General features: G+C 45.8%; 1 protein-coding gene across 6 annotated transcripts in view; it reads left to right on the top strand.

Annotated features, from left to right (window-relative positions):
• Cfap61 (cilia and flagella associated protein 61) overlaps positions 1-13,762 on the top strand; it is a 278,785-nt gene that overhangs the window by 160,833 nt on the left and 104,190 nt on the right. For 5 of the 6 annotated variants that reach the window (XM_021156893.3, XM_021156892.3, XM_085833577.1 and 2 more), the window contains 2 exons: positions 3,205-3,303; positions 9,462-9,630. In XM_021156893.3, the coding sequence (XP_021012552.1) occupies positions 3,205-3,303; positions 9,462-9,630 (268 nt within the window). The remainder of the gene's footprint in view (positions 1-3,204; positions 3,304-9,461; positions 9,631-13,762) is intronic. The other variant, XM_085833584.1, reaches the window with a different exon arrangement.

Here is a 13,762-nt window from a genome sequence, read left to right as displayed (position 1 = left end):
TGTTCTGATTATTATGTGTCGGGAGGTATTTCTTTTCTGGTCCCGTCTATTTGGAGTTCTGTAGGCTCCTTGTATGTTCATGGGCATCTCTTTCTTTAGATTTGGGACGTTTTCTTCTATAATTTTGTTGAAGATGTTTGCTGGTCCTTTGAGTTGAAAATCTTCATTCTCATCCACTCCTATTATCCGTAGGTTTGGTCTTCTCATTGTGTCCTGGATTTCCTGGATGTTTTGAGTTAGGATCTTTTTGCATTTTCCATTTTCTTTGATTGTTGTGCCGATGTTCTCTATGGAAACTTCTGCACCTGAGATTCTCTCTTCCATCTCTTGTATTCTGTTGCTGATGCTCGTATCTATGGTTCCAGATTTCTTTCCTAGGGTTTCTATCTCCAGAGTTGCCTCACTTTGGGTTTTCTTTATTGTGTCTACTTCCCTTTTTAGGTCTTGGATGGTTTTATTCAATTCCATCACCTGCTTGGTTTGGTTTTCCTGCAGTTCTTTAAGGGATTTTTGTGTTTCCTCTTTAATGTCTTCTACCTGTTTGGTTATGTTTTCCTGCAATTCTTGAAGGGATTTTTGTGCTTCCTCTTTAATGTCTTCTCTTGTTTAGCAGTGTTCTCCTGTATTTCTTTAAGTGAGTTATTAAAGTCCTTCTTGATGTCCTCTACCATCATCATGAGATATGCTTTTAAATCCAGGTCTAGCTTTTCGGGTGTGTTGGGGTGTCCTGGACTGGGCGAAGTGGGAGTGCTGGGTTCTGATGATGGTGAGTGGTCTTGGTGTCTGTTAGTAAGATTCTTACGTTTACCTTTCACCATCTGGTAATCTCTGGAGTTAGTTGTTATAGTTGTCTCTGTTTAGAGATTGTTGTTCTGGTGATTCTGATTACCATCTATCAGCAGACCTGGGAGACAGGCTCTCTCCTCTGAGTTTCAGTGGTTAGAGCACTCTCTGCTGGCAAGCTCTCCTCTTACAGGGAAGGTGCACAGATATCTGGTGTTTGGACCTCCTCCTGGCCAAAGAAGAAGGCCCAAAACAGGACCATTCCCAGATGCTGTGTTGCTTTGGCAGGTCACAGATGCTGTCAGCTTCTGTGGTGCACACTCTCACCTGTGCAGACTAAGTTCCTAAGTTCAGCGGAGTCCCGGAGCCAAGATGGTGCTCCCTGCCCCTGAGACAGAGGGCTCCGGTGCAGGGCTGACCACTGTCCTCCGGCTAGGAGGGTGCTGGATGTCTGCGGCCCCAAAAGGGTGCTGCCTCAGTCGCTCTGTGGCTCCCGCCTGTCCCAGAAGCTGTCTGCCTCTGTGGTGCACACTCTCACCTGTGCAGACTAAGTTCCTAAGTTCGGCAGAGTCCTGGAGCCAAGATGGCGCTCCCTGCCCCTGACGCAGAGGGCTCCCGTGCAGGGCTGACCACTGTCCTCCAGCTGGGAGGGTGCTGGATGTCTGCGGCCCCAAAAGGGTGCTGCGTCAGCCACTCTGTGGCTCCCGCCTGTCCCAGAAGCTGTCTGCCTCTGTGGTGCACACTCTCGCCTGTGCAGACTAAGTTCCTAAGTAGCTAGGCAGTTTATTCTACTCACATAGAATAAACTGGCTTCTAGAACTAATCAGGATTTTTATTCTTATTGTTAGAGGATAAGACAAGCTTGGTTTTCTCCACATGGAAGGGAAATATTCATTCTTTTTTGAAAACAATTTTTATTAGATATTTTCTTCATTTACATTTCCAATGCTATCCCAAAACTCTCCTATACCTCCCCCCCCCGCTCCCCTACCCACCCACTCCCACTTCTTGGCCCTGGCATTCCCCTGTACTGGGGCATATAAAATTTGCAAGACCAAGGGGCCTCTCTTCCCAATGATGGCCGAGTAGGCCATCTTCTGCTACATATGCGGCTAGAGACATGAGCTCTGGGGGTACTGGTTAGTTTGTATTATTGTTCCACCTATAGGGTTGCAGACCCCTTCAGCTCCTTGGGTCCTTTCTCTAGCTCCTCCATTGGGGGCCCTGTGTGGGGGAGGGGGAGGAGAGGAGAGCAGAAGAGAGGAAAAGAGAGGAGAAGACGGGAGAAGAGAGAAGAGAGAAGAGAGGAGAGAGAAGAAGAGGAGAGAGAAAGAAGAAGAGGGGAGGGGAGGGGGAGGGGGAGGGGAGGGAGGGAGGGGGAGGGGAGGGGGAAGGGGAGGGGGAAGGGGAGGGGAAGAGAAGAGAAGAAAGAAAGAAAGAGACTCAACTGTGTGGCCAAAACTAGCCTGCAATTGATGATCCTCCTGCCTCAGCCTCCCAAGTTCTGGAATTGTAGTTGTATGCTGTCATGCCACATGACAGCCTTGTTCTCAGAAAGGATCCTTGAGACTATTCTGCTAGGTGACAGACAGTCTTGGTGCCCTGACACGGGTAACTGTGCATGTCTGAAAGTGGAAAGGCTGGTGTCGAACGGTGGGAGTTAGATGATGTGTTAAAAGCATCTGAACGACTTGAGGCCCACAGGACAGTGCCTCCTGCAAGTCTTCCCTTGGGGTTTTCATCCATAGATGCAACCAGCATCAGCAGAGAATCCTTGGGAGAAAAACCTGACTGCTCTGAGCACAAGCAGGAGACCAGCTACTTACTTTTTATTCTGTGTAAGTTGTTATAAGCAATTCTGCAATGATATTAAGTATTCAAGTGGTGGTATATACCTTATGTGTGCCTGTCATGGCATCTTGAATCAGAGACTTGGGCACCTTCAGATTTTGGTGTTCAATGGGGCATCCTGTTGCACACACCTCCAGTTCTAGGGGGCCACTGTACAGGCAGAGGTTAGGTGAGGTGACACTTAATATGGATGGACTCTGAAAATCATTGTGCCTCAGTTTTACCTGAGATAAATAGAGCTAATAACATTACTGACTTCACTGTGTTGCCTTGAGGACTCCAAGGGAAATACATTCGAAGTGTGTGCTGCACTGTGGGGGTTAGGAGTCCAGTTTCTTGGAAGTGGGCTGACACTCAAACATGGCATAACCTCTAGAATTCTCTGCAATCAGCCACTTCCACACCACTGTCTTTTCTGCTGTGAAGGCTCCATTTGAAGATCTGTGTGGTAAGAGGTCCTACCACCAAAGGAAAGGCCAAGAGTCAGATGGCAGATGAACTGAATCGCAGTAAATTTTTGTTTGTTCAGTCAGTTTTTAACTTTTTTTTTCTTTTTTTCTTTCTCTTCAGCTCTCACCTGAAATTTAATAATCTCACCCTGATTTCAACCCATGGACTCCCAGGAAAAAGACTTTTGCACAATGAACAGAGGAAGTTTCTAGCAAGCGAGTATGATTCGTTTTCCTTCCTAATTGACTTCCTAGTTTGTGTGTAGTCTTTTTTTTTCCCCTTTTTAATGTTGAATAATAGATCTTTGAAGTGGAAAGGGGAAAGTGGGGGACTTTCCCTCTAGAGTCCAGGAATTACCTGGGAAATACAAGTTTAAACCCATCAATGATCATCTTAGGGTTTCTACTGCTGTGACGAAATAGTCTGGCAAAGGCTCACACTTCCCCACCACTGTTCATCACCGAAGGAAGTCAGGACAGGAACTCACACAGGGCAGGAACCTGCAGGAGATGGCGCAGGAGTGCTGCTTACTGGCTTGCTTATAGAACCCTGGACCACCATCCCAGGGGTGGAACCACCCATCATGGGCTATCAATCTTCTCTATCAATCACTAATAAAAAACACCTTACAGCTAGCTCTTATGGAGGGGAGGCATTTTCTCAGCTGAGGCTCTCTTCTTTCAGATGACTCCAGCTTGTGTCACGTTTACACAAGACTAGTTATGGCAATGAGTGAATGAGCATGGCAGGATGGGGCTGGCATTTTGTATCTATAGGGAGAAAGTTCCCCTGTTCCTACAGTTGAATGGAGCTCACTGGCCCAGCTGCCTCTACATTGGGTTATGAGAAACAGGACAGAGAAATCATGGCCATGTGTGTACCCCACGAGCATCCCCTTAGGGTGTGAGTCTCTCTCTCCCCTCCCTCACCATAGGCACCTGAAGCTGGTGTGCTAACTGGGCCAGGAGAGCTCTGCTCTTCTTTTCCAGTAGACGCACCGTTTGACCACACCTGTTCTTAGAAATGTTTCCTTATTGTATACCGTCCACCAATTTCAGTTTCTGGAAGCAAAACACAGGCTCCCTGCTGGAAAAACAGTCTCCTAGTGTTTGAAGTGGCAAGAAAGTAAGGGAAATTGTTCCCACCCCAGATTGGGGGGAGGGGGGCAGGTGGTGGCATAGCAGACTTTTTTTTTCAATTTTTTATTAGGTATTTTCTTCATTTACATTTCAAATGCTATCCCGAAAGTCTGCTATACCCTCCCCCCTGCCCTGCTCCACTACCCACCCACTCCCACTTCTTGGCCCTGGCATTCCCCTGTACTGGGGCATATAAAGTTTGCAAGACCAAGGGGCCTCTCTTCCCAATGATGGCTGCCTAGGCCATCTTCTGCTACATATGCAGCTAGAGACAGGAGCTCTGGGGGTACTGGTTAGTTCATATTATTGTTCCACCTATAGGGTTTCAGACCCCTTCAGCACCTTGGGTCCTTTCTCTAGCTCCTCCATTGGGGGCCCTGTGTTCCATCCAATAGCTGACTGTGAGCATCCACCTCTGTATTTGCCAGGCACTGGCATAGCCTCACAAAGGAATTCACTATCATTTTGAAGGAAAGCTTGTTTTACCTTCACTGGGTATTCCAGATCTAGAATCACTCCTACCACTACAGTCTAGACAAGGAATTACATTTACCTTGAATCTACTTTTTCTTGATTGTAAAAAAAAAAAAAAAAAAGAAAGAAAGAAAAAGAAAAAGAAAAAGAAAAGAAAAGAAAAGAAAAGAAAAGTGCTTATTTTTGGTTAAAACAAGCATATAACCAAGTCCTGGCCAGGAAGAGAGGTCGACCCGTGGGTCTCCCTTTCTCCTGCTTTCTCGTTTTCTTTTTTAATCTTTTTTTAAAAGATTGGTTTTATTTTACGTGTGTGAATGTTTCACCTGTCTGTGTGTCTATGTGCCATGTGTGTGCCCTGTGCCTGCTGAGGTCAAAAGAGGGCACCAGATGCTCTGAAACTGGAGTTACCAGTGTTTGTGAGCCACCACATGGGTACTGGAAACTAAACCCAGGTCCTTTGCAAGAGTACCAGTACCCTTAGCTGCGGAGCCAACTCTCCAGCCCTGTTCTCATTTTCTAAATTATACTATTCTAAAGAAATGTGAATTGAAGTCAGTCAACCGACGTGGTGGAAGTTTCTGCCCATTCCAAGGTTGGGCGTGTCATAGCATACATAGTGAGGATGATCGGTTTGCTTTTCTGCATGGAGTAATCTGGTATTACTCCAGACCTCTACCCTGTCTGTCTGCCTCTCAACCCAGTCCCCTGAACAGCACAGACACACAGACACAGACACACACACACACACACACACACACACACAAATGTTACTCAGGTGCTATCAGCTCCTTGCCTCCCGGAACTCCACTGTCCAGAATAGTCACTACAAGCCACAAGGGGCTGTTTCCGTTTAAATTAATTAAAATGAAATGAGTTGGAAATTTCAGCTCCCCACTCTCATTTGCCTCCCCGGCTCAAACAGCTAGCATGCTACCACAGTAGCATAGCTACCTTCAGGATGCCGCCATCATCACAGAGTGTTCTGGGATACATGAACTTTATACAAATCTACCTGTTTTCACGGACGATATCATTTATTATCTCTGCCGAGTCCTCTCCATTCCCTCCAGACCAGCAATCTTAAGATGCACCCCAAACATGGCAGGCAAATCTTTGCTTTCCTTTTACTTGAATGTCCACTCCCACAATCTAAACTGACTATCACATTTATTTGCAACAACCAACACACTCAACTAAATCTTACTCTGCTCTTTTTTTTTTTTTTTCTGGCTCATGAAATCCTCCTAAATATTACATCATCATCCTTGTAAGACAGCATCTGTTATCTCCATCCCAAGTCCTAAGGGACAATATGCACTCCACTACAGCAGGGACTTTATAACGTGAAATAGATGAAGATCACCCCAGAAGAAGCAGCAAACGTCCTCTTCATGAAGGACAAGACCGAACAGCCAGACCCGCTTGGGTGGGAATCTTCACAGAATCAGGATGGTCAGGGACCTGAGGTTGACCCCAGAATAGGGCACTGCCTTTCAGTGGTCCTCAGAACGGATCATGGTGTTCAATAATAATAACGTGCATAAGTCTAATAATCCAAATTCTTTCTTCTGTTAAGAAGACCAAGGACAGTGAACTTGTCCTTAGTTCTTTACTTCATTACTGTTGTTGATTTAAAAAAAAAAATAGCCACTTTTGTCTTCTCATCCTGCCCTCCCACCCCCCACCCCCTTGTCTAGCCTCTGGCTGAGGTGCTAACGATGTACCTAGGAGGCAGCTGGAAAAAAAGTGTGGGAGGGAAGAGAAACAGGAAGCAGGAGAAAGCCACTAATTGGGCAATCAACCCTGAATAATTGAAAGTTAATTACAGCAGTCCTTCCCAGTGTGTCACAGCTAATCCCCTACAAACCTCAAAGTTTCTTTCCACTTCTGAAGAATCCTGGTCCTTTGAGGTGTGAGTCTGTTCAGACCTTTGTTTCTGTGGAGTAGCTTCAGCTCCTGCACCTGAGGGCTTGGGCGGGTTCTCACTGCGGGGTTCCGGGTTCCGGGTTTCAGGCGTGTAAGACTTTGACATGAAAGCCACACCTCGTGCACTCCTTTACCTTGCCTATGCTGTCTCCCAGAAATTTCCCGGACATGTTTTTGTTTGTTGAGATAGGGCCTCGCTCTGGCTCCCGGGCTTATCCACTTCCGGAATGCTTATCCACTTCCGGAGTGCTGGGACAGAGGCCTGTGCCACCACTGCCCGCTGTTTCTCCATAGACAAATCTTTCTATGAAGATGACTTTGCATTTTTCTCGGTCTGTGTGTGTGTGTGTGTGCATGCTTGGCAATCAGTCTAGCACCAAGCTACATCCCCAGTCCCCTCTCTCGTGACTTTTGAGTCAGTGCCAAGCTTGCTTGTGGAAGATGAACTCCCATCCTTGTGCGTTGTGCTGCCTCCTTGGTCCTTGCCTCTTTCTCCAGAGGACCCGGGTGAGGGTGTGAAGCTGGGAAGCAGTCTCTGCTCTGTAAAGGTCTTTTTTTTTTTTAAGATATTTATTTTATGTATATGAGTACACTGTCATTGTCTTCAGACATCAGAAGAGGGCATCAGATCCCATTAACGATGGTTGAAAGCCATCATGTGGTTGCTGGGAATTGAACTCAGGACCTCTGGAAGAGCAGTCAGTGCTCCTAACCACTGATTCATCTCTCCAGCCCCTCTGTTAAAGTCTTTAGGCTTGTAATGCTGCTTAGCAATAAATAAATAAATAAATAAATAAATAAATAAATGTGTCAGAGAACTTCACAATAGATAGTTTGACTCCTCTGGTGGAGGCACAGCAGACAGTCCAGAGGGGTAGTAATATCTACCCCAGATGAGGAGATGAGTTTACACAATGGCGTTTGGAATGAGGAAGCTAAGAGACTGTGCCACTATCAGCCACTGTCTTAAGACCTTCTTTTTGTGTCCCAGCAAAGCTTCTTTAAAACCCAGTGTTCCTAAGCATCAGCTCTCATTGGACAGGGTTTCAGATTCTAACTCTGAAACATTCGTTCTGACTTTGCCAACCCCACTGTCCCACTGCCATTAGGAACAGCATTGTCTTAGCTGCCCACAAGTTCCCCACCCCCACCTCCCCACCCTCCGGAGAGCTTTTATCTTTGGGTAAATCCTCCCAAGACTAATCCCTGGGCACTAACTTTATTTATTTATTTATTTATTTATTTATTTATTTATTTATTTTCATCTTGGATGGCTTATGGTAGAGACCGAATATCAAATGCGAACAATCCTTTGTGTGTCTCCCACACTGTGTGGAAACAGCGAAGTTTCATATATTCCTGTAAAGCTATCAATGGTTTTTTTAAAAAGAGAATTTCATCTCACTGCCCATTATTTTCTTGTGACAGGCCAGCCCCTTATTTTACTCTTTATTAAGGAGAAATTTTCTTGTTTTTAAGTGTTGTTTCATGGAGAAGCACAAAGCCCAGTGCTCCCGTCTCCTTTCACAGGCCCCGTAACGGGGTCTAATGTGCATCCATTACGAGACTGCTCTTTGTGTCATAAGACCAGACTCATGCGTGGATCAAAAAGAAAAAATGTCCTCCCATTACCACTTCAGAATCCTGTTTGCCTCCAAAGAGAGTAAACAGGATTATGTATCATTAATAGTATTTAGAATAAGAGCCTTCACATATGCATCACGCTCGACAAAACAGCATCTCCTACATTCTCACAGAACACATGGGATGGGCTCATTATCCTACACTGGGAGGTGAGGGGATGGGGATAAAGGGTCTCTGGGGTCCCAGCTTATTGGCAAAAGAAGAAAGATACAGACCTTGGCACAGTTCTTAGCAAAAAAGATGATGCAGCCTACATTTAAATGGATTACCTGTTGTCCTGTCAATGCAGATTCTCAATCCTCAAGCCAGGATCCTGAAAATGTCACTTATAGAAGGTGAAACCCTTAAGAAAATTCTGTAGAACCCCTTAAAAAAGCCCCACCTTTCTAAATAAACTCAAACCACAAGGATCCTGCTTCAGCTGTCATAACAATAGAATGTTCAATTGAAACAGAACGGGGAAAGAAGAAGAGAGCACATTCAGCCACCAGCATCCCATAGCCCCGGAGCTCTCAGCCTCCGCAGGCTGATGGGGAAGTACTGGCTCCCCATAGACCACCTCTGCCCCACATGCTGGGCTCCCAAATCTCCAGGCATCGCACACGCTGTGAACTTAACTCTCTAAGTGACATTTTCTGAAAACGGGTTTTGTTACTTGTACACGAGGAATGAGTCCTTTACGTAAAGTTGTTCAAAGCAAGTGAGAGGCTTCTCCCACATTTTAGGATTCATACACCTGACTTTGGGGGTTCCCCGTGGTGTTATATTCCTTCCTATACATTCCTTTGATGTTTGTGGGTCCTGGGAATCGAACCTGGATCCTCTGGAAGATCAGCCAGGGCTGTCAACTACTGAGCCATCTGTGGCCAGTAGGGCAGTTTAACAGTTCAAGTAGATTCCGATCATCATGAAATAGGGACAGAAGGAAGTGTAAGAGATCCACGTACACAGTCACACACCCTTCCCTTTTGGACCAGCCTAAACCAGGTGGAACAATTTAGCTTTAATAGGAGAATGTCATTTGTGACTAAGTGTTTCATAAGGGGGGGAAAATCTCTTAGTCTTGGTCCTGGTAAACTCACAGCAAGAGCACAGACCCAGCTCACTAGGGGACTTGAACCAGCTTGCCAGATGTCTAATTAATGCCCGCTGTCAGCTGCTCAAATGTCACTGACGAAGCTTCTCTCTCTGCAGCCACTGTTTTAATGATAAAGATTATGCGCTGATGTCACTGTGCTCCTGGGTGAACGTGGTGGTTGGTCGAATGACGGCCATAGATCGAGCAGCCAAGCAGGTTGTGGTTTCCAAGAGTGAGATTGTGTTCTACGACCACCTCATTCTCTGTACTGGGCTGCAGTACCAGGTAAGGCTGTGTACACACGCATGAGCGCACCAGGGGTGCCACTGGCACTCGAGGAGATCTCCACGGCAATATGCTTACTGGGGTGCATACTCTCTGAGTAAAGAGCGTCTTGTCTTCTTGCACAGCTGCCACTCTGTATTCATGAAAGTGCTCTTCAAGGCCTGTACACATGACCAGAATCGTGTCTGCAAACCCTCCCAAGAAAGCCATTCCAAGAAAAACAGTCTGTTGAAGAAGGAAAGAAAGAGAGAGAGAGAGAGAGAGAGAGAGAGAGAGAGAGAGAGAGAGAGAGAGAGAGAGAGAAGAGAGAGAGAGAGAGGAAGGAAGGAAGGAAGGAAGGAAGGAAGGAAGGAAGGAAGGAAGGAAGGAAGGAAGGAAGGAAGGAAAGGAAGGAAAGGAAGGAAAGGAAAGAAATCACAGCTAGTTGGGGAAATGTCAATACTGAAGCTGTTGTCCCAAAGTCTAACACTTATGGATCATCATAGCAGACTCCAGACCCAACCAGGCATGCATTTGTGCTAAATTAATTTATGCCTCAAGAGGCTAGCATTTGGCTGGGGCAATGTGCTCACGCAAAAGTATTTCAAACATGTGCACCTTCTGTCGGCCCTTATTTTATTTTGTCTCTCAGTTATAAAACTAGGAAATCAGGTTGACTAGTTTCCCAGTGACCATGCTTTCTGCTTGAGTTGCTGGGTAGAATTGAAGCTGCTCTCAGTCTGAGAATGGCAGTTCTTGGGCTCCCCACACCACCCTATGTAGTGTCCTTTTGTGGGGTGCACAAAAGCCAGGCATCTTTCAAGTAAATAGGTTTACTTTATAACTCAAGGATGGGGTCTGAAACTATCTCACCAGCATTGTGGATTTGGCAACGGAGTATGCATGGTTCCTTTGTATCTCAAAGGCAGGGAGAAGGCAGGCAGCACAGAGCCCCTCGGATCCTCAGTTTACCCTTGGTCTGCATTAGCTGAGTAGCCTGGGTATCACTGAATGGATATTCTCATCTCTGGCTGCACTTTGAGACCTCCTGGGGTTCTTCCAAAACATATCTACATCCGTATCCCCAGGAATTGCTTGCTCTAGTTACTCTAGGTGGGGCTGGCCACCAGTATCCTTACTATGTGCCCCAGATGAGCCAAAGCTGGGGTGAAGATCCACTTCAACTTTCTTGACCTTAAATCCCTTATATGCACCTTGCAATGACAGACACTTCACACATTGTTTCTTTACACACTACCCATAAGCATCCCTTTAAGACAAAGCTCTGAGCAGGGAGCTTCAGGGGAGGGTACCCTGCTATAAGAGTGTCTAGCAAGCTCCCTGGGGAGGCCAGTGCTTCTGTGAATGGACTGTTCTTTCAGTGGCTTGGATCGATCTTTTCTTTAAAAAAAAATAGCTTTTCATGTTTTAAAGAAGAAGCCTTATTCTCAGAGGGTAGGAAAGAAATGTCTTTCTGGTTAAAGAATAAAGAGAACTGGAGAGACACCTCTTCTCGCCATTTAAATATTCCTTCTGCTTCTCACTAAACGAGAAAGAAATCCGGTGTGGCCATGAGCCTGACCCCCCTCACCTGCCCACTGGTTGCAGCCGCTGCCCGAAGCCTCAAACTTTGGAAATGGAGCCCAGGACTCAGCCAGCTGTCCAGAGACTCGGGCATCTGCCCATGTGTGCCCAGCTGCCCCTGCAGCTTTAGTCTGCAGCACATTAAGCTCCTGCCCTTTTTGCAATTGGAAAAATGAAATGAAGAAGTGATAAAGGGGAGTTCCAATTTAATTTTTCCAGAAGGACATAAAAATCAAAGGTACATAGAGTGATGGAGAAAGGGCAGCTGAATTCACTGGGGACCTTCTAGGTCTTACGTCTTTTCCTGTGTTCTTGACTCCAACTCTCTCACGGTTTTGTCCCACATTTGTAAGCCACATTAAAATGATGACAGTTTAAACCCACAGCAAGAAGAACACATTTCATAAAATATAAGTACAGCCCTTATCCTCTAGTCAGCAGGCTTTATTCTAAAACATTCTGCAGTGTTTTCAATATCCAAATACACGCCATTCAAGTTTTTTGTTCAGAGAGCCTGGTCACAAAGTAATACCTTAAGCTGTGTTGCAGAACAGAGAATGGGGAGGGCTAGTTTCTCACACAGTCCACGTTTATCTCCAAACCCCCTTCTCTGAGGTACCCAGTTGGAAACATTTCTACTCTGTCAGCAGTGACCCTCCGAGTTCCAAAGAGTGCATTTATGAAGCCTTTGACCTTGCTCTGTCAATGTCACACATCTACTCCTCTTTGGAAGAAGATTCAGCTAGCTCGCTTTTAACAACCTCCAACTCTGTAACTTACCCCTTCCATCTATATTTTAAATATTTTATTTGTACACATGTGTATATATCTGTGTGTGTGCATGCCCCACCTCTATGCAAGTGTCTTCTGAGGCCAGAAATGGGCATGAAGTAGCAGGCCTCTGTGAGTCATGCAATGCGAGTTCAGAAAGATGCGAGTACTGGGAACCAAATTTGGGTCCTCTAGGGGACGAGCAAGTGCTCTCCGCAGCTAAGCCATCTCTTCAGCCCATTGTGATCATTTTTATTGGTGAGCACATGCCAGCTTTGAACACTACTCCCAGCTTGCTTCCTGGTGCTATCACAGAGCCACATTGACTCGTGGAATGTTATGGAGAAGTGGAGAGAGATGCCTTCCCATGCCAAGATTTTGTCAACCTCTCTCAAAAGGAAGGATAAAACTTGTCAAGTCCAAGTCAAATGAGTTTAGCACTGGCCAGGAGAAAATATCAAAAAAGAAAAAGAAAAAAAAAAAAGAAAGAAAGAAAGAAAGAAAAGAAAACAACAGCAACCCAGAGGCACAGGCTTCTGAAGGGATAGTGACCACCAGAAGCCAATAGGTGGATCAGTTACCAACAACCAAGTGAGACACAAAGCCACAGAGCTAGCCTGGAACCATTCTGTGGTTCAGAAATGCAGTGTCTACAGAAAAAGGCACACGTCCTCCAGACCGGGTAAGAAAGGAGATGTGTGGCTGAAGGCTACAAGCTGGCTACAGACAGATTGGGAAGGAGGAATACACACACTACAGTTCCTGCCAGGAACAGGCCTGGGAAGGGCACCTCTGTGTCAGACATGGAGTCCAGTGAGGAGGCAGAAGGGAAAGAGATCTCCTTTCGTCTGAGAGCTGGGGTCTGGGTCTCGGGACAGGCTCGTGGCAAGAATCTACTCAGTAGCCCACAAAGGAATCGTTCATTCCATTGATTCCAAGCAAAATCAAAGGTCCCCCCCCCCTTCTCAGTTAGCTACATTCTGGCAAATGTCAAGGAGTGGGACATTTCTCATTGTCTCAGGAGTTCTAGGGGGCGGGGGGGGGGGGCAGTGAACAAATTTTCAGAAGAAAAATAACAGATTGTCAAATGCTCCCCATAAAAGTTAAAAAATACCAGAGGCTTAAACAATCTCCTGTCTTGACATTCAATGAGAAAAGAAACCAGGACTAACTAACGGCACAGAATCCTGGAGGAGATGTCAGAGTCTGAGAGCTACATGGTCACCTCGGTCTCAAAAGGCGAGCCTTGGCCATTTTTTATACGTGAGACCCCAGGAAAATGATCTCCTGTGCTTTTTTTTTTCCTGCTGCAATTTGTACTTGAAATAATGAACAGGGAATTCAGAATTTTACAGTCATTAGAGGACACAGATGGCAGCCCGTGAAGGATTTCAAACAGTAATATAAACATAATTTTCATAAAATTTAAGCATACCTACTAAACAGAAAGCTAATAATCTTCAATTTAAACTAATGTAATAAAGATCAGGAAATTGATGGCACCGGAAAGAGGGTTGGTTAAGGAGGAGGAGGTGGGGACGTTGTCTACAGCCATCGAGCATTTCAGTGGTACAGGCTTTCTGTTGGGAGGAACTGAGCCAAAGAGTGCCTAGGAGCAGCGCAAAGAGATTCACCCACGAAATCCCAGATGAGGTAAAAGGTGAGAAAAAGAAAAGCAAAGAATGCAGTCGTTAGAAGCAAAAGTACGCCGGGCAGTGGTGGCACATGCCTGTAATCCCAGCACTTGGGAGGCAGAGGCAGGCAGATTTCTGAGTTCAAGGCCAGCCTGATCTACAGA

This window comes from Mus caroli, unplaced genomic scaffold (assembly GCF_978045245.1).
Source record: "Mus caroli unplaced genomic scaffold, Mus_caroli_1 scaffold_2, whole genome shotgun sequence".
NCBI lineage: Eukaryota > Metazoa > Chordata > Mammalia > Rodentia > Muridae > Mus > Mus caroli.
This window is presented reverse-complemented; position numbering and strand designations above follow the sequence as displayed.